The 21,932-nt window shown below is 34.0% G+C and overlaps 1 protein-coding gene across 1 annotated transcript in view; it reads left to right on the plus strand.

The window, feature by feature from the left end:
* PCF11 (PCF11 cleavage and polyadenylation factor subunit) overlaps positions 1-21,932 on the plus strand; it is a 30,033-nt gene that overhangs the window by 2,511 nt on the left and 5,590 nt on the right. The window contains exons 2-11 of the mRNA XM_031961846.1: positions 1,962-2,087; positions 4,222-4,410; positions 5,033-5,227; positions 9,587-10,707; positions 11,212-11,401; positions 11,493-11,976; positions 12,184-13,757; positions 17,922-18,021; positions 20,032-20,151; positions 20,618-20,726. Coding sequence (XP_031817706.1) covers positions 1,962-2,087; positions 4,222-4,410; positions 5,033-5,227; positions 9,587-10,707; positions 11,212-11,401; positions 11,493-11,976; positions 12,184-13,757; positions 17,922-18,021; positions 20,032-20,151; positions 20,618-20,726 — 4,208 coding nt within the window. The remainder of the gene's footprint in view (positions 1-1,961; positions 2,088-4,221; positions 4,411-5,032; positions 5,228-9,586; positions 10,708-11,211; positions 11,402-11,492; positions 11,977-12,183; positions 13,758-17,921; positions 18,022-20,031; positions 20,152-20,617; positions 20,727-21,932) is intronic.

Raw genomic sequence — 21,932 nt, forward strand, 5'->3', positions numbered from 1 at the left:
ATCTAGTTTGTGGACAGATACACAGTGGTAAAATAGATGAACAGAGAGCTCTTGGGACTAAATGCTGATATGAGAGATGTGAGAGTTTGCTATACTTTTCCCAATTAAAGCCAGTTTGAGGAAAAGATGTAAGGTGTTCATTCTACCACAATTTTGGAATCTGTCTTAATGAGCAGTGGGATGTTGAAGGGGGGAAATGGGTGATTTTCATTTTAGTTTCAAAGTGGTTCAGTTTTGCCCTCGGAGCATTTTGTATCCTTATTTTGTAAATCACAGACTACTAAACCTGAAATTCAGTTTTCACATATACTTTGATATCCCTACCATGAGACAGCTTTAACTGCAAATGACGGGACTGTTACATGAAAAGATTCTACCTACTTTATATACTACTTACATACACAACAGTAGAAATAGCATTCTGGACAGGTTTTAATTTTAAAAAGTGATCTCAGTGCCTCTCTACCAGGTTATGAAAACAAGGATTAAAATGGTATAATACCTTTTAAGGGTAAAGACATCCATAAAGTATTTGACATGTTTTATATTTGGCTATGGTTTACCAAAGTAGTGGACTTGGTGGATCTTAAAAAAAATCCAGTTAAAACTGTAAGGAAACATTCCATGCGAGGTTAATTCAGTTTCTTTAGCCAAATTCAGTTGTACAGGCATTAAATATATTTATATTTTATATCTATATAAAGCAAGAGCACTTCCACACACTTGTATGGGCAGTTGGATTTGTGAAATAAAGTGGCATTGTGTTCAAGAGTTGTGACCCCTACCCTAGCTACACTTAGCTAGGGGAAAGGTTGCTGGGGGTTTGAAAAAACTTGGACACTTTGGAGGTGGGGTAAGGTGGGGGTGAATGGGAATGACTTAAGGTATTTAACCATTGGGGAATCGAATGGAAGTGAGGAGTATAATCAACACACAATTTGTATGGTTTGCCTTCCTCTAATGCTCCTCAACAAGTCTGTGTACCTGCTGATGCTTTCTGGAAGTTTGCTGTGCCTTCTACTAAAAGCCAATGAATGAATGGGTAGGCATTGCAATTGAACTTGGGCAACAGCAATTCTTTTGCCATGGAAGCCCTAACAATATCAACATCACCACACTGACTGCACAAATTTAGATTCAGTGGTTTGTGCATGTCAAAGAAAAAAAAAAACAACTCGACGGAATGTCCATCTCATGAAGAGCATCTTCGGTGCAAATCAAATCGTGGTTGCCAGTGTCAACTTCAACCTGACTTACATGACTCAACTTGCTGCTTGATCCAGTTTTTGTATCAATAACAAACCCCCAACTTGGTGCATGTTTCACATGCAGTTTAAAAAGTGGTTTGTCATTAATTAGCCTCAGATGTGAAAACCTTCCTAAGTCTTGTTTATTAGCACTGTAAAAAACTAGTCCTTTCCCAGTGTAACTTAATAGAAAACAAAAGCTACATAGAGTTCAACATATAAAATATGGTTGCTGAAATTACTTTGGGCTTTCTGCCAGAAATCTGAATTCTGTTATTTCATGAAGCCTAGGCACACTATTTTGAGTTTGTGTGGGTCATGAAACAACACTTTTGGGTTCCAGCAGAAGACAATGGTATTTTCTTTACTTTTTTTTTTTTTTTTTTTTTTGACCACCTTCAACCTCATTTTCTCCCACTTTTAAAACACAATTTTACAACTACATGAACCTGAAACAGCATTGGGTCCAGTAATTAAATTATGATTGCACTTATTTCCTTTCCCAGTAATGGAGCTTGTTTTGCTTGCTCCACAAATGTCAGTGTTTAAGAAATTTATTGAACATTTGAACTTCATATAGATTAATGTCAACCCAGTGATATTTAGTATCAACCAAAAAATAGGTCTGTATTTGTGGGTTTGGAAATTCATGTGCAGACAATTTAAAAATCATTTCCTTATACTAAACTTCTCAGTTTCTTTTTATTACTTCAGGCTCCTTCTACAGAGAAGCTCCCTGTTATGTATCTTATGGATTCCATTGTGAAGAACGTTGGAAGAGAGTATCTTACTGCCTTTACTAAAAACCTAGTAGCAACATTTATTTGTGTGTTTGAAAAGGTATATATGCATTTAGAAACATTCTGAATTTTTATAAAAAATGTTCCAGATTAAATAAATACTTGTTTTTGTGTTGGCTTTTCTTGGGTGGATAAATGTTTGGTTCTTAAATTTTTTTTTTTATTTTCTCATTTAAAATGAAGTGTTTCTGTTACTTTCTGGGAATTAACAGTGAAGACCGTTTGTTTTCAGATTATTTTCCATCCTTATTTTGCATTGACCATTTCACTAATTTCAAATTTTTATCACTTAAACTATTCACAAGAATGATTGAAAGAGGTGAAAATAAGTTAAATCATATTTGTTAGTGGTGGTGGTTAGATTGTTGAATATCTCTATTCAACATAAGTGTTGGTCCAGTATTTTTCTGAGTGTTTTTTTTTCTGGTAGTCAGAAATCAATTATTACTGTTTGTAAGTAAAGGTATCCCACCTGAATTATGCTTGAGTTTGAAATGTTTACCCTACTATATAGTCCTTATCTCTTGCTGAGAGGAAGTTTTGGGAACATGGAGTCTTGTGCCCTATGGGTGTGAAGTTGACTAAAAAATACTTAGCATTTTTATCTCAAGTATAGTTATACAGGATTTAAAATGTTAAGGGAGAATGAGTGAAGGTTTGAATTTGCTTAGGTAATAGCCTGACTTTGAAATGAACCTTGTATATCCTTCAAATTTCTGAAAGTATTTGAATTTGGGGCATGCCTTGTGTTCTATTTCTTGCAAAGAGAACAATAGTTACTTTTTATGTTTTTATAGGAGTAGTTTTTATCTGGAGAAATACTAATTTGGGATTAAGTTATAGAATAAAATAAGTTGGATTTTTTTTTTTTAAGTTTTCAATGTCAGATTTTTAGATATAACTTGCAATTTATGTTACAAATAGAAAGTTTACCCTAAGGATTGGGAGGAAAGAAGTACCAATTATAATATGTACTGAATTTCATTGAAAATGATCATTTTAAACTATAAATGGCATTTCTGATCATATTTAGTGGGTAGCTTCTAGGGGCTCACTTCGAGGCTCTGATGAAGAGGAGAACTTTGAATGCTGGGAGAATCTACATTACTTTTTAGATAATAAGGCTTTTTATTTCCATTTTCATAAGGTTATCAACCTCAATATAAACTCATTTAGATCTTAAACTAAATTCACATGTGTTTTTCCATACTTGATTCCTTTTAAGTAGAATTGCCAAATAACAGATAGTATCATAATTTTTGATCTCAGAAGATTCACGTTACTACTGACTTTTTGATTATTCAGAAGTTGATAATCTGAGTTTTGGAAATGCCAGGATCATGATACCGCTTCTAGCTGCAAAACAGTTTTGACTTTTAACTACTTAACTAGCATTTCCAAAGAAAGGATAAGTAAAATAAAATGTGAACGTAAAGCTGATTCATTTGGCTGTTAGCATAGTTTTAGAAATTGATTTTTATAATAGGTTTATGTTACGTATTTACTTTATCCTTTATAGCAACCCTTTTACTACAAGAAATAGAGAATTGACTAAAATTATTGTCTTATTTCACCATCCTTTTCTAAGAAATATTAGGAAACTATCTGAAAAATTTAAATTCACACATGTGTAAATGCCTACCATGTACTAGGTATTCTGCTGACTGAGACTAATAGTCTAATTCTAATCCATGTACTGACCATTTAAAGGTTAAAAAAATGTAAGCATTTTGATACACCTCATTGTGATACACTTGTCTCTTGCGATTTTGGATGGCTCCTCATGAAAAACAATGTCATTTTAGAACCACAGGAAATTGTTTTCAGAGTATTATATCTAATAAATGAGAAACTTTGTTGTACTGTGAGTGAGAAACTAATAGTTGCCATTTTGAATTCCAGAGTTATAAAAACAAATTGGTTTTCTAGAATGAGATCTAGTAGGAGTAACAGCTTCAGCATTGCCAGTTTACTTTTCTTAGAGAAAAGAAACTTAAATTTTTTAAAACTTAAAATTGGTAAATTAACTATTAATGATAATTCTTATATATTCATAGAAAAAAGTTCCATATATGATGGAGAAGAGTTTAGCATTTCAAAAGGTTTAATTGCATTTTATGTATAAAACTTTTTATAGTAACTTAACACGCAATAGAATTGTTCTGTTGTTCTAGGTGGATGAAAATACTAGGAAAAGTTTATTTAAATTACGTTCCACATGGGATGACATTTTCCCTTTGAAGAAACTCTATGCCTTGGATGTCAGAGTTAATTCATTAGATCCTGCTTGGCCAATTAAGCCTCTACCCCCCAATGTGAATACTTCTAGCATCCATGTGAATCCTAAATTTTTAAATAAATCGGTAAGTTTTCATATGAATGCTACATAGTTTAACATTCTTATCACTAGTTTCATTTTTCTGCTGTAAAATTATTGAAAAAGCCATAATATGGTATTCTAAATGTATTAAATTAAAAAGGAAATTTTGTCACAATAACATTTCTCTTTTTTTATTTTAATTTTATTTTCATTAAGATTTCTCCCTTCTACCTTCTCTTCCTATCACCACCCATTGAGAAAACAAGAAAAACAAAACATGTATAGTCAAAACAAATTCCCATTTTGCCTTTGTACCAAAAACTGTCTTGATCTTCACCTAAATCTATCACTTCTCTTATCAGAAGGGAGCATGTTTCATAATGAGTCCTTGGAATTGTGGTTGGTAATGATTTGGAGTTTATGTCTTTCAACCTTGTTTCTCTTTACAGTGTTGTTATTGTATAAATTACAACTTTTTTTTAACCTTTGGCAGTTTTGACAATTTGATATGGTTAGATGTTTGTAACATACTTGTAAATAATGTAGGTATTCTAAATGAGATTATTTTAAAGCTGATAACTGGCTATTCAGAATAATTCAGTTCAAAAGGTGTTAAATAAGAATTTTTTAATGATTTTTTTCTTTTTCACATCATTTTTTTATAGCCTGAAGAGCCTCCTACACCTAGTACGGTGGTCAGTTCCCCTGGTATCTCCACTCCTCCAATTGTCCCTGATATCCAAAAGAATTTGACTCAAGAGCAACTGATAAGGCAACAGCTGCTGGCAAAGCAAAAACAGTTGTTAGAACTTCAACAGAAAAAATTGGAGCTGGAGCTGGAACAAACTAAGGCACAATTGGTAAGTGGGACAGACAAAAGTCCCATTTATGCTCCAAAGTATTCTAAATCTAATCCTTCCTTAAAGGATAATCCCTTTTATGTGTGGTGTAGAGGTTTTTAAAATCATTGTGTCTTAATTAAATTTACATGATTTCTAGAATGTTTTCTTAAAGTAATGGTTTGCAAATTGAAGCATTTTATAAATGCTAGATACAATAAAAATCAAGTTTAGTGTATATAACTTAGTTTTCTTCCAAAAAGACAGTTAATTCCTGAAAACACAATTTTTATAATGTGCTTAATCGCGTTTACAGAATATATGCTTCCAAAATGAATTCTGTTAGACTTAGCATTCTTGCTATTGTCAATCTAAAACTCGGGTGAGCTTGAATATTGCCTTATTCTTATTGTCTTGTTGGGAAAATCTTGCCTTTTTTATAATGTTATTATCCCCTAACATTTATATAGCATTTACTTTGTACCAAGAACTGTGCTAAGCACTTTACAAATGTCTTGTTTGATTTTCACAATCCTGGGAGTTGAATGTTACTTCCATTTAAAGTTGAGGAAAGGGAGGCAAATAGGTTAAGTGATTTGCACAGGGTCATATAGCTAGTTGGTTTTTGAAGTTGGATTTAAACTCAGGTTTTCCTGACTCCATTCATGTGTGCCACCCATCCATCTCCTTCAATTACTTCATAAAGCATTTTGAGAGAGATCTTTAAAATGGTTGCTTTGGTAGTACTGACTTGGTGGTTTGATACCTTCGAAGGGATATAAATCACAATTTCCTTGTGTGTTGTGGAAAATGTTGGCATAGTCTTTAATGTTTTAGTTTTATAAATTCTATATCTTTTTGAGAAATTAGGTCTTAAAAATCCTTAACAAAAAGCAGCTCTTAAGTTTAGACAAAACAAGGAGTATATATATCCCAGATAAATTACTTAACCTTTCTTGGCCTTTTACTGTATCAGTAAAAATGGGACGTTTGGACTTTTAATAGGACCTTTAAGGAGCTTTCAGGTGCTAAATTTATGATCCTATGAATGTATTTAATTTTTTTTTTTTTTACTCACCTGTGCAAGAAATAGTTCTTTACTGCTACGTGATATTTTTGGGAATGAAGACTTGAGGATAGGGCCAGCAGTGTGGGGCAATATATATGGGGGTAATTATTTGCATGCCTTATTTAGTGATGGTTTGTTTGAGCACTGAATTTTAGAACCTAATAACTCTTTTTTTTTAGCAGTGTTCAGATGTCATAGGAACAGAAAACATTTTTGGAAGTGAAGCATGTTGTAGTAATAAAGGAAACATTTTCTCCATTCTCTATAGCTGGTTACTTGATGAAGCAGTGAAACCAAAAAGGGGACAACTGGGTACCATAATAGTAGTTAGTTCCTAGCATAGTATATGGAATCAGGATAATCCTGGTTCAAGTTCCCTAATCTGACACTTTAGACCCCAGAGCAAGTCTCCTAACTTCTTTCTGCGTGAGACAAATTTCTAAGACCCAAGAATTGCAAAACAGTCGTTGACTTTTGTTGATGGGGAGGGTGTTTCACAGAATTCTAGAAACTGACAGTTGGAAGGATACATAGTGGCTTTGTAGTCCCATATATGAAATGAACCTTTGTTAATAGACAAGTGGCTGTCTAGTTTCTGCTTGAAAACCTCCAAGTAGGGGGCGTCTACCACTTTACCAATCCTCTAGGAAGCTCTCAGTTTTTGAACCTCTCTAATTGTTAAAGTTTTTCTGGACATCAAACCTAAACTCTTTTTTTTTTTTTTGCAACCATTTTTCCTACTTTCACCCCTCCAGGCCACACAGAATAAGAATAATCCTATGTGATAACTCTTCAGATAATTGAAGAGAGTTATCATGTCCCTGAAATACCCCAGAAGAAATCTAATGTTGGAAGAGCATAGGAGGACCTTCCTATTTTTACAAATCGCACCTGCCTTTGTACTGCCCATGATTATATTCTCCTTTTTAACTCTCACATCATTTGCCTGAAATTGAATTTGCAGCTCATTAAAACCCTCATCTTTTTAGAATAACTGTTCTCATTCCATGTCTCTTCTTATTGTGAAGTTGACTTTTTTTTATCCAAATGCAAGTTTGCATATATTCCTGTAAATTTTCTTTTATAAAATTTTTGACCTTGTTGGATCCAGTCATGCAATATGTTGATTATTCTTCCCAGTAAAACTATACTAGATATCACAGGACTAGAGATCCCAGAGGGTATTTCTGGAGAGTGACTGCCACATTGTTATTGAGCCATTGACAACTATTCTTTAAATTCAGTCATTCAACTAATTTTTTTTATTTCAATTGACTTATCTACTCCGAAACTCTTCAGCTTGTTCACAAAAGCATTTTGAGAGACTATCAAAAAGTTTTGTTAAAATTTATGTAAACTATAGCTAAGACATTTTCTTCTATAGTATTATAGTGCCTTTTTTTTTTTTTTTTTTTTAAGGAAGAAAGATTTTTTGATGAAGACATTATTTGTCACAACCTCCCTTTCCCAGCTATTTCTTTAATCTCAGAATTTTCCTAGGAATGAAAATAAAGCTTATTGGCCTTTGGTTGTAGTGGTTTTTTTTTCTTTTTTTCTTTTTTCCCCTTTAAAATCAGGGCATTTGCCTTTCAGAAAGTGGGAATTTCTGCTTTCTGTTGTCACTCAATAAAATTTAGGCACTCCAAGTAAAGATTCTATTCCTTTGAACTTCCTTTTTCTCTTCCATATAGATTAAAACAACAAAAAATCCTTTTTTATTGTTGTCCTTTGTTTCCTTTACCAGTTTTAGCATTCCTGATGGGATGATGCCACTCATTTATCTTTTGTTAAATTATTTTACATTTTCTGTATGTTTTTATTGGAATTTAAGTTGGTAAATCCCTTATTTGTCCATATTGGTTTCTTCAGACATCAACCCCCCCCACCTGGTTTCTTCCTGTCTTTCTAGTTTTCTTATACTTTATTTTCCTTCCTTCCTTCCTATTATTTTTTTTTTTTTAAACAATATTATAAAACAAGTAGTTAAGGTCTGACCATATCAAACCCCTGTTCTCCCAGAATGATAAATTGTAGTGATTCCTTATTATACCTCCAGGACCAAATATAAAATTCAGTATTATTTTTCAAGAGCTTTACAACCTGGTTTCTTCCTGTCTTTCTAGTTTTCTTATACTTTATTTTCCTTCCTTCCTTCCTATTATATTCCAAAAATAAAACTTATATTTATTTCCTTTATATTCCTATACTCAGCAATCCAGCTACACTGTCCTTCTTGGTACTCTTTACACAAGACACTCTTTCATCTCATTCTTGAATGTTTTTGTTGGCTTGTCCCTTCTATGTCTAGAACTCTCTTCTTTCTTATTTCTGGCACCTGGCTTCCTCAAGTATCAGCTAAAGTTTATCTTTTGCAAGATTCCTTTTATGGTCCTTCTTAATGCCTTCCTTGTTTGAATGTTTCCCTTTTTAGATTGTGAGTCCCTTAAGAGCAAGGCTTTTTATTTTTTGGATTTTCTCTTAGCACTGTGTGTATGTGTGTGTGTGTGTATATATTTAATGATTTTATATATCAATGTTTGTTGACTTTAAGGGAATGTTATAGATGTGGTTTTTCTAGATTTTAGCAAATTTTTTGATAAAGTATCTCATCTTGTGGAGAAGATGGAAGGAAATTAAGCATCTCCCATTCTTCCTGGAATAATTTCCCTAGAATCATTTGTCCATATTTGATCTTACCTATTTATTTTTCCTCTGAACCTTTGAAATCAGCTTTTCGAAATCTAGAGTGCATAAGATTATTCTTGGATTTCACTCTCCTCCTAGAGTGTATTAGTCTTGTCTTTTACTGTTTCTTCTTTGTTTGTGAGAATTTGATCTAGAATAGAATTTCTCCTTGTTGGTTTCTCTTTCAAGATGGAAAAAGATGTTGAAGGAGTAGATGATCATCAAGGCAAGTCACAAAGTTATAAAATTTCTCTTTAAGCAGAGAGCTGTGCCTGTGATGTTTGGAAGTCCACATCATGTCTTAGCCAGATTTGTAATATTTCCTAAACTTTTCATCTTTTTCCCTTTTTTGTCTATGTGGTCTATATTATACCAGAGACAACTGATTCATAGGTGGTTCTCTACATTGAGGACATCACAGGATGGTTCAGAAAAATATGTTGTGAAACATTTTTTGCAACCTCATAATGTTATATAGCATGACATTAAGTATTCAGTGATTATTGAGTGGATAAATAATTGGACTGAGCTCATTATAAGAAAATTAATTTATTCATTTCAGAATTTTTGACAGCTAATTTGTAATTTTTACAGTGTTTATATGGTAAAATTTATTTTTCTTCCAGGCAGTTTCTCTTAGTGTTCAGCAAGGGGCATCTAACATAGTTCCTGGATCAGCACCTTCCAAATTACTTGTTTCACAAATTCCACCTATGGCAATTAAAGCTTCTCATCAGGTTTCTGTGCAGCCTGAAAAGAGTCGTCCTTCCTCCTCTTCACAGCTCCAGGATATGAAAGTAACAAATAGAGATCCTCGTCTTAATCGGATTAGCCAACATTCTTCTCATGGTAAAGAGCAAAGTCACAGGAAAGACTTTCTAGTAAATGCAATGAATCAGTCTGATATCAAGGCAAATAAATCTATGCCTGCTGATAAACAAAACTCATCAAAGCAAGAAAAAAGTAAATCAAGTGAAAAAATCACAAAGAAAGAACTTGACCAATTAGATACTAAATCCAAATCTAAATCTCCTTCACCTTTGAAAAACAAATTTTCTCACACAAAAGATATAAAAAATCAGGAATCTGAAAGTGGTCGAGGGGTCCCTGAAATGAGCAAGAGAGATCCCCGATTAAAAAAACACCTCCAGGATAAACCTGATAGCAAAGATGATGACTTAAAAGAGAAGAGAAAATCTTCAGAAAAAAAAGATAAAGAGGAGCATGTGAAGTCATCTGAACACAGACTCACTGGAGGTAGAAATAAAATTATAAATGGTATTGTACAGAAACAAGATGCTGGTACTGAAGAATCAGAAAAACAGGGGACAAAAACAGGAAGATCAAGTACTAGAAAACGATCTCGATCACGATCTCCTAAGTCTCGGTCACCAATCACGCATTCTCCAAAAAGGAGAGATAGGCGCTCACCTAAACGAAGGCAAAGGAGCATTTCTCCTTCTACTTCTACACCTAAAACTGGAAAGCTACGCCAATCAGGAGTTAAGCAGTCACATGTAGAGGAATTTGCACAAGCTTCTCGTGATGAAAGAAATTCTAATAAAAGAAGTACTAAGCAGGACACCCGGGATCCTAGGCGAGTTAAAAAGACTCAGGAAGAGAGACCACAAGAAACTCTAAATCAGCATTCTACAAAATCAGGATCTGAACCAAAGGAAAATGTAGAAAATTGGCAAAGCTCTAAGTCTACAAAAAGATGGAAATCTGGTTGGGAGGAAAATAAAAGGTAAGTTTTTGTTCTTTGACTAAAAATGTACATAATGTATGTTTTTAGAGTAATAAAGTGTTTTACCTTTGTACCCTTTCAACAAGTATTTTGAAATGTTTTCTAGGCACTGTACTATGTACTGGGGATGCAAAGAAGAAAAAGAAATATAGAATGGTTTTAAGATAATTTTGGTATTAAGACATGGTGAGGAGGTCTGGGAAAGAAATCTTTAGAAAATATTTGAGCCGAGTCTTTGAAGGAAGCAAATAAAGGTTGTAGGACAGAATTGAGATTGCTCATGCATTGTAGGAAAAGAGGAGACAACTAATGCAAAGATGTGGAAAAGAGAGATGGGTAATATCATGCATGAAGATAACTGTTTGGCTCATTGTTATGTAATTTGTAATAAGACTGGGCAGGTGGAATTGGGACTAGGTTATGAAGGGCTTTTAAATGTCAAAAAGCTTTTTATACCTAAATTAAAGTATCCTTAAATTTGTGTTAATATATTTTTTTTTCCAGTTTACAGCAGGGTGAAGAGCATCAAGGACTTGGTAAATCACCTCATCTAAGGCATAGAGAGAGTTGGGGAAGTGCTAAAGGAATTTTATCATCCCGAGCCCCCAAACAACAACATCGCTTAAGTGTAGATGCCAATCTTCAGATTCCTAAAGAATTAACTTCTGCAAGCAAAAGAGAATTACTTAAAAAGGTAATTATGGTGATTTCATTTCTTAGTTATTTTGACTTTTGTAAATCTTTGAGACTACTTAATTATCTTTTTTCTTTTAATTTTTGTGCAGGCAAATGATAGTTTAACATCTGGTGAAATTACACAGGATGAATTCCTTGTTGTTGTTCATCAGATTCGTCAGCTCTTTCAATATCAAGAAGGAAAACATAGATGCAATGTATGGGATAGTCCTACAGAAGAAAATAAAGGTGGATTAAAAAAGAAACCTCTCTTATCTGATGCTGAATTAACATATTATGAGCATAAAGCTAAACTCAAAAGGACACAGGTTCAGCATTCATTTCCAAGACTTGATCTCTTAGATCCTGATATATTTGATTACCATTTGACTGATGCTTTGTTGTCTGGAATAGAATGTGAACCATCCAAAAGTAAACATACAGGTAGGAGTAGTGGAGCACAGTTTGACAGAAAAGAACAATTCAATGAAAGATCAAGGCGTCTTTCTCCAATATCTGGAAGCCGTACTTATGCGGAGAATCTTTCCCCCCATGATGGTCGAAGAAGGCATGAAGAACAAGTTTCTGCCAAAGGTACAAAGTTGCAAAATAAATTATGACTCTTGAAATTGCTTAAGTGGTGATGGATTTAAATGCAGGAGAAGTAATAGTTTGACCAATAAATTACTGAGGTATTTGTTATTGATATTTGCTTAATTTTACTGTCAACAATAAAGGGGTTTTTCAGGTGATTTGATGTGGATTAAAGTGAGGAAATTTAAATTTCTTTTCTCTCTGAAGGTGTCCGAGAAGAGCAAAGGTCTCCATTCAGTGAGCGTTTTGCACTTAAGAGACCTAGATATGAAGATTCAGATAAAACATTTGCAGACAGCCCAGCATCAAGATATTCAAGCCTCGATACAACAAATCAGAGACTCACAGCATTAGCTGAAGATAGACCATTATTTGATGGACCTTCTAGGCCATCTGTAGCAAGGGGAGATGGCCCAACTAAAATGATTTTTGAAGGACCTAATAAGCCAAACCCTAGAATTGATGGACCTCCAACACCAGCTTCTCTTCGGTTTGAAGGGTCACCAGGACAAATAGGGGGAGGGGGGCCCATGAGGTTTGAAGGACCACAAGGTCAGTTAGGAGGTGGGTGTCCTTTGAGATTTGAAGGTCCTCAAGGACCAGGAGGGACTCCTTTGAGGTTTGAAGGACCACTTGGACAGGCAGGAGGAGGTGGCTTAAGGTTTGAAGGAGCTGCTGGTTTGCGGTTTGAGGGTCCCACAGGTGGTTTGAGATTTGAAGGCCCAGCTGGCCAGAACGTGGGTGGACTTAGGTATGAAGGTCCCCGTGGTCAGCCTGTGGGTGGTCTTAGATTTGAGGGACCTCATGGTCAGCCTGTGGGTGCTCTAAGGTTTGAGAATCCTCGAGGTCAGCCTGTAGGTGGACTCAGATTTGAGGGGAGCCATGGTGCATCAGGAAGTGGAATTAGGTTTGAGGGACCCCATGGTCAGCCAGGTGGTGGAATCAGATTTGAAGGCCCTTTGCTCCAGCAAGGTGGTGGTATGAGATTTGAGGGACCCCATGGCCAGTCAGTGGCAGGTCTAAGATTTGAAGGACAACATAATCAGCTTGGTGGAAGCCTTCGATTTGAAGGACCACATGGTCAGCCAGGGGTTGGGGTCAGATTTGAAGGACCCTTAGTCCAACAAGGAAGTGGAATGAGATTTGAGGGTCCTTCTGTACAAGGAGGTAGTATGAGATTTGAAGGACCTTTAGGCCAAGGTGGTCCAAGATTTGAGGGGTGTCATGCTTCAAGATTTGATGGTCAGCCAGGTCAACCATCTCTCTTGCCAAGATTTGATGGCCTGCATGGTCAGCCTGGTCCTAGGTTTGAAAGAACTCCTGGTCAACAGGGCCCACAAAGGTTTGATGGGCCACCTGGTCAGCAGGTACAACCAAGATTTGATACAGGGCCTCAGAGATTTGATGGTCCACAACACCAGCAAGCATCAAGATTTGATATTCCTCTTGGTCTTCAAGGTGCAAGGTTTGACAATCATCCTTCACAGAGACTTGATGCAGTCTCTTTTAGTCAGACTGGCCCATATAATGACCCTCCTAACAGTGCGTTTAATGCACCATCGCAAGGAATACAGTTCCAAAGACATGAGCAAATGTTTGATACACCTCAGGGACCAAATTTTAATGGACCACATGGCCCTGGAGCGCAAAATTTCTCGAACCCACTTAACAGAGCATCTGGACATTATTTTGATGAAAAGAATCTTCAGGGTCCTCAGTTTGGAAACTTCAGTAATCTGCCCACGCCAATTGCAGTTGGGAATATTCAGCCATCTCAGCAGGTAAGTGTATTTAATTTTAATTTCTTCAGATATGTAATATACAAATTAGTTAAAGATATATATATATAATATATATATACTTTCTCATAAAACACTACAAAAGATGAAGAGACGAGGTAAAAAAAAAAATAATCCAAAATTTGTATCTTGAAATTTATGAATCCTAAATTTAAGGTTTGAGGAAACTTTCAGGAGAGTAAGTTCACTGAGGATAAAACTTTCATATTGACTTTGAAATCCTTTAGTTACCTATATTTTAGGAAAGGTTGCTTCCCATGATAAGTCGAAATAATGTTTTTTGAGGTTGATAACTTCTACTCTGACTTGGAAGATGAGATAACTTTTTACTTTTCCCTACCAGAAACAAGGAAATGGATACCCTTTTGCTTTGGTGTTCAGATAATAATTATTATTTTGTAGAAACTTCAAACAGACCTAACATATAGTAAAGTTCTGAAAACAAGTATCCTTGCAGCTGATTTTTAGGATCCTTTATCTTCCAAGGAACTCGTTAGTCTAATAAGTTAATTTAATAAAAACTAATATATTAATAATTTTTAGCACTTTATTATTATTGTTACTCTTAACAATCCACTTTAGAAAAAAGTTAACCTACCAGATTTTTCTTTCTAGCTAAGGCGGCAACCCTGTTTAATCACCCCAATTTTCCATTAGTTATCTTCTGATATTTCAGAGTATGTACTTAGGGATTTCAATTTAATTAGTTGAAATAATTACTTTTAAACTCAGTAGTTTTGTCAAAATTCTTTAAATAACAAAAGCTACATATTAAATGGCCTATCATAATGATAATTCTGCTAAGCTCTGCTTAGTAATAATATGTGAAAAACCTCATCAGAGGGTAGGTTTATTATTATGGGCAGGGGAATTAAAATAGAGAATTTTCAAGTACTTTAGACATAACTTTTATTTGTATAACATGTTAAAGTACAAAGCAGCCTTTTCTATTTATTAAAAAACAGGTTCCTTAGTTTTTGAGTGAAGGAATTTTGTTTGTTCCTATAGGTTTCTTGAAAATATTAGCAGTTCTTTGTGAATGTGCTGGAATTTGAAATTGAGGAGTTTTATTTTTCATTAATTTGAAAATCTTGTTTGCTTTTTTTTTTTTTTTAATACTGAATTAAGAACATAATTTGTACTATATGGGTAAGCCTGATGGCGCATCCCTATATACTTTTTATACATTTCTATTTACTGTAAGATCAGGCAGGTATTTATTTTTCTGATTGCCCTGCTATCGTTTTTGTTAGTGTTTTTGTATTCTGTATTCAGTTTCACCCTATTTTTATTCCTACCTTCACTATTTTTGTTAGTATAATTTTAATGAATTCCTAGAGGGAATGAACTAACCAGTTGAAAATGATTCCTTATTTTTAGAAGGGGGGAGAATAGAAAAAACTGAGGTAAATTTAAAAAACTGTTCTATTTTTCTTCTTGTCTTTTTTAAGCACACTAAAGTTCCTCCTAAATCTCCAAATCATCCATCAAAATAGAGCATGTCAACTCTCATTTTCCTTAGTGTTGGGTTTTTTTTTTGTTGTTGTTGTTATTTTTGCTATTATATCATAGAGAAGTGGATTTTTTATTTTATTTCCTTTCTCTAGATGATGCAGATTGGTGTTCTCAAAACAAAAAGTAAATAACAGAATTTGGATGTTTCAATGAATTAGTTAAGCCAGAATTTTACCAATAATCTCAAGATTTAATTATTTTTCTTCTTTTTTTTTTTTTGGCTGAGGCAATTGGGGTTAAGTGACTTGTCCAGGGTCACACAGCTAGAAAGTGTTAAGTGTCTGAGGCCAAATTTGAACTCGGGTCCTCCTGACTTCAGGGCTGGTGCTCTATCCACTGCACCACCTAGCTGTTCCTCAAGATTTGTTTTTTTTTTCCTTTTTAAAAAAAAAAATTATATAGTTTTTTATTTATAAAACGTATGCATGGGTAATTTTTCAACATTGACCCTTACAAAACCTTCTGTTCCAACTTTTCCCCTCCTTCTCCCCCCCACCCCCTCCCCTAGATGGCAGGTAGTCCAGTACATGTTAAATATGTTAAAGTATATGTTAAATACAATATATGTATACATACTTATACACTTAAAAGATTTAATTCTAAAAAGACTTTTTTGTAAGGGCCTTCAGGTACATGTAGGAGTTCTACTGTGTATATTTCTAAGCTAATTATTGTGGGGTTAAGTTGAAGACAATTTTCTTCCTTTGTTCACTTTGAAGAGGGTTTTATGATCATATGATCATATTCTCTTCCATATACTCAAAAAGCATATTGAAATGGGAAGAAATTGTTAATAAAATATCTGTATCAAAGTTATGCCTTGTAATGGTGAGGTGTTGTCCCTCAGGTTCTTTATTTGGATCCTCTTCTCTTGTCACTTGATTTTCTTTGTTACCATGGATTCACATATATCTTCCTGCAATTAATTGTCAAATTTTATCCACCTTAACCTCCAGATTTATGTCCTAGTGGACATTTTGAATTGGATGTCCTTTAGACATCTCTTAAACTCAGCAGATGCAAATTTGAATTCATTATCTTTTTATCCAAAATTTCACTATTTCTGTGTCATAAAGTTATTCATTATTTCTCATTCCTATGTTTAATCACTAAATCCTATTGTTTCTACCTTCATTAACATGTTATATATTCCATCTCTTTGAATCCTACCACCATTCTAATGGAGGCCCTTTTTACCTCATCTCTTGAGATTACAGTAGCATTCTCTTTCATCTGTCTCCCTCAGATCTTCCTACTCAAGTGTGTCCATTATTCAGCTGTCCAATTTATCTTCATAAAAGTCAGGTTGAACTTGAGTATCAACCTCCCTCTTTCCCTCTCCCCTCCCCCGCAATCAGTAAACTCCAGTTATTCCCTCTTCTGTGATCAAATATTTCTTCCTGCTTATACAGTTTTCTGTACCGCATTCATCCATTGTATTTTCTGTAATCCAGTGATAGTGGCCTGACTTCTACCCAGGAGCAAGAACTCCATTTTCCCAGATTCCACTGGCTGGCTCTCAAGCCTGGAATGCCTTTGCTCATTTCCATTTCCTAGTTTCGATTCCTAGCTAAAATTCTACCTTCTAAAAGAAGTCTTTTCCAAGGCTAGTGTCTTCCCTCTTTTGGTTATTTACAATTTAGCATGTGTATTTTCTATTTTTGAACACTGTTGTTTTCATGTTCTTTTCCTTTTTTAAGGAGCTTGAATGCAGGGCCTAATTTTTTTCTTTTCTCCTCAGCCCTCTTTCTAAAGGGCCTGGCACACAGCAGGTATTAATTTTTGTTCACTTGATAAAAGTGAAACTGTCTTGATAGATAAGCCATATTAAAATTATTTTAAAGAAATTTTGAAGGCTATTTTGCTATTTCTGGAGAGAAAGCTTTTTTCATTTTAGTGCTATTTTTAATTCTCAGAAGTGATATCCATGCCGCTTATCATTTAGAGGAGATGTTATCTAAAATCTTAAATTTTCTTACAATCTTCTTTATAACTTTTCATTTGCCAGCTTTGACTTTGGCAATATATATATGATTAAATCCAATGAATTTTATGATTAGATGTTGACTTTACTCATACTTAAGTAAAAAACTGTTCATGTCTTGGGGTCAGAGCTATAAAGACTGGTTTAGTGTTATAAGTCTTACTAGAAAATCCTTTGGTTATTTTCAGTCTTAAACATTCCTTGGACTATCTCCAAAATAGATTGTTCTAATACTGAATTATTTTTGGTAGTAAGTTAGTTTATAATTGGATTTCTGCTTGAGAAGAAAAGTAATTAAATATTGTTATTCCAATTTAATTTTCCTAACCAATTTGAAAGTAATTAAATTTTAAAAATACTTTCTTGATTTCCACCAAATCTACTGTTCTTTTCTGATTTGCCTTTTATTTTATGGTTATACTATGCCTTCATTATCCTTCCCCTTTGCCCCCTCCCCAATAAGTTGAGATGTGTTAAAATGAAGTTCTCATACTTTAACCCTTAGGAAAAAAAAATTTAATAAAAATTTGGCAAGTAATATCTTTGCAAATTTATAGCAAGCATATTTTTAAAAATTTATATGAAGTTTTGAAGTTTTCACAAAGATAGAAACAGTACACATGTTTACAAAATATATTCTTTTAAAGGTTCTCTCTGGTGTTACTCAGCCTGTAGCTTTTGGACAAGGACAACAGTTTTTACCAGTTCATCCACAAAATCCTGGTACTTTTGTTCAGAATCCAGCAGGTATGTACTTTTAAAAATTGAGTCCTTAGCATTTTCCAATTATATTTGCCTTGTTGATTAGTGAACTTTTTTTGATTTCAGAAAATGATAAGGTGTTTGAGAGAGCATATTTTATTTTAGGGAATTCTTATCTACTATATATTCAAGTCATACATAAAAGCCTACTTTTTTTGTTCATATATTCAGTATGCCATTCATGACCATTGATACTTTAAGGCAAAGATGATGAGCAATTGAAGAGGGGAGGAAGAGATAAGAATGAGTATACTTGAGGTAGAATTACATATGAATCACATTAAAATCTTTTTAACAATCAATCAGTAAACATTAATTTATCACCTACTATTGTTCTAGGCACTTGCTAAGTCCTGAGACTACAAAAAGAGGCAAAAAACCAATCCCTGCTCTCTGGGAATTCACATTCTAATAGAGAAAACAACTAACAAATAATATAAAAGCAAGCCATAGGCTGCTTTTATAGCTTGTACAGATATATTGGTTATATTTATATATTTGCATAGCTGTGGATTGTTAATATAGCTTGTAGCATAAATATTGGTTTAACAGCCACAAAATTGTTACAAATTTGAGTGCCTTTTGAGCTAGATGCTAAATAGAATATATGTGGTATCACTATCTAGTTGCTCTAATAATACATTTATCCTTATAAGGATTGACATTAAGATCCACAACTTGGCTTATAATTGAATGAGGTTTCCTTTAATTTTACATTTTGACAAATAATGAAAGGGAACAAATACAGATTTCCATAACTAAGAATGGGGCCAACACAGCCAGTTAGTTAGCAAAGCAGGTGTTTTTGTTCAGAGTTATCCACAAGAGAACATCTTCAAAAGTGTAACATGACATTATGGCAAGATAATTTGAATTAATTAGACATTGTGAGAATTACTAAAGTCTCTGAAGTGACTTGAGTAATCTTAATCAAACTCCATTTTATTTTTCTGGTTTGTATAATGTATTTTCTGAAGCAGTCATTGAAATTATATGAAGTTAAAACTATTTTGGCATTCTTACAAATTTATCTCACCATACTAATTTCATAGGTCTTCTGGCTTTTAAGTCTCTTGCTCATACTATACAAAATTGAGTTCCATTTATTTGATCAGATTCAGTATAAATAAGAAGTGTTACCCATGTCAAATATTTCCTCTTGAAGTTTGAGGAATGAAGAGTACTGTCTTATTGAATTTTCTTAACAGAGGGGTAATGTAGTGAGATGGGCGTGGGGGCTGTAGCTACTAGCAATGTAAGACACAGGAGTCTTCAGTTAGTTTATTGTAATCGGCCTTCTCATTTTTAAGTTTAACCTCACCCTGACAGGAATGCAATGTGGCACACAAGCATTTTTATAGGATAGATGGCAAACTTGGCTTCATTGTTTTTCACATTTAAGTCAGTAGTTGGAAGCTATGGGTTTTTTGCCTAAGGAAGTAAAAAAGTAAAAATAATACATATATATAAAGACAAGATCTCTCTTAGGAATTTTAGAATTGATTGTATAACATGGGAGACATTGATTGGCACAGGGCTGCCCAGCATGGTGTCCCTCATCAAAAAAGATGCAATGCTCTATGAGCAAAGCAGAATTGAATTAGTTCAAGTTAAAGAAGTCACCCCGAATGTTCATAGGGACTATTTGTGTCCAGCCTGTGACAAGAGTATTCTGAGCTCTTATATTAGTTTGGTCAGCCATAATGGGCACACTGTAACTTGACTCTAACAGTAATTTTGGTCCTCTGAGAATGAATAGCAACCAACCAAAATGCAGATCTCTTCTAGTGAATTGTTGGGTAATATATCTCGCTGATCTAGGTCTTCTGGCTTTTAGTCCCTTGTTCATTGTTAAGAATAAGAGTATGGAAAGAGATGCCAGTTGATCATCATTGGATATCTTATCAAACAAAAAGAAAGCATTTTAATAAGAACTTGAGATTTTACCTTTGGAAATCACTTTAAGGTGCACTTTTTTTCCCTCCAACTTTAAAGGTGCTCTTCCAAGAGCATATCCCGATAATCATCTCAGCCAGGTTGATGTGAATGAACTCTTCTCAAAACTGCTAAAAACAGGAATACTTAAATTATCCCAACCTGATTCAGCAACAACTCGTAAGTATACTTTATTCTGATAACACAAACTTCCTTGAACTGAACTGTGAAGTAAAAGCTTTAGGTCTCTTGGTACTTAGATAACATTTTTTTAGGAGCTAGAGAGGATAGTAAGCTTTATATGTCATTTTGCATGTATGAATTTTTTATAACTTAAAAATTGTAATGCAATTGAGCATTTTTCAAATTAGATTTTTTCAAAACTTGAATTGTTGGCTTTTTACATTTTAAAGAGTAACTAGCACTTTAACAAACTTCATGGTTAGAGTTTCTTACTGTATAAATTATGACATCAGTCATACTTTTATTAACATTTGCATAGTGATAATATGCAAAATTGGTTAGACTTTAAAAATACTGCTCCTAGTAGTCTTTATGCCTTTAATATTTGAGTTCTTTGTAAAGAATCCATTCAAATATTTTCAGAATGTATTAAGAAATGTGTATTTTTTTTTTTTAATTAAAGAAGTAAATGAAGTTGCGACACAGCCTCCTCCTGAGGAAGAAGAAGAAGATCAAAGTGAAGATCAAGATGTTCCTGACCTCACTAATTTCACAGTTGAAGAATTGAAACAGTATGTATACTAATGACAAACCCATATTAGTTCAATGAAATTTTGGCTTTAAAAAAAATGTCAAAAAATCAAGTGCAGTGGTTTTACTACAAAACAGCACTATTTTTATTGCATTCCCAAAACAAGGGTATTTTAAAGGTATTTTTAAATCTAATCTCTTTAATTATTAACACTTGTTAATCTATTTGCAAATTCATTTGGTAATATGTTCCTTACGATAGATGGCATAATAGGATTAGGTCCCTGTTTATATATGCTGGACCTTAGATTTCCAATAGTGTTTAGTTGGGTGGTATTTTTTTTCCCTTGATTTCAAGTTAGTTGTGCTGATAGTATTTATGCTTATAATAATAGGCTTGGGAACTGCCAGTATGAAGGATAAATATTAGGTAGTATTATTTATTTAGTCTCTTAATCTCAATAAAAAAGTTAGTCTAGTTTATAATCAACAGTGTTAGTTTTGACCTGGGCTCCATTCCTGTCGTATAATAGTTAGGTGACATAAAGCAACTGAATTTCTCAGAACTTAAAGTAACTATATTAAGCAAATTGTAATATATACTATTAGGAGCTCCTACATTGCTTAAATCACTGTTCTTGATATACTGGTAAATTAATAGCTCAGCCACCATTTATGGTCATTTTCCTGTTTTAGAAATCTTTTAATAACTAAAAAGTTGGGGAAAGTGCTAAGGAGTTTAAATAGCTTCTGTGGAAACCTGTTAATTTGGATTTCTTGTTCCCAATCTCCTTTTTTTTTTTTTTTTGGAGCTTCTTCCCCGTTATAACCATCTCATTTACTGTTTTCATAAGATTCATTACTGTGGACTTCTTTCAGGTTGTAGCTTGGTTATCGACATCTTCAGAAGTTTTGAGGAACTAAGTCATGGCCCTTGGGACCCACTATGTTGTCTACAGGCTTGACTTCACTCCCACTCCAAGAATAGCCTTGCTGTTGTCTTATTAGCTGGCAGGTGGCTGGGCTATTTTTAATCTGGAGTTTAGAAAAGGCTTTCAACCAAAGGAGAAAGGGGACTCCTCCTCCCTCCCCAGTTAGAAGATTTGCCTAAGTTTTTTTAAATCCAATTTGTACTGTGGGAATGGTGTATTAAAACTGTCCAGACTACAGTGGAGTGTTTGGGAAACGTTTTAAAGTTCCATACCATAATAGTAGAGAGGACAGGTTTAGATTTGATCAACTTTAGT

This window comes from Sarcophilus harrisii, chromosome 3 (genome assembly GCF_902635505.1).
Source record: "Sarcophilus harrisii chromosome 3, mSarHar1.11, whole genome shotgun sequence".
Taxonomy (NCBI): Eukaryota; Metazoa; Chordata; class Mammalia; order Dasyuromorphia; family Dasyuridae; genus Sarcophilus; species Sarcophilus harrisii.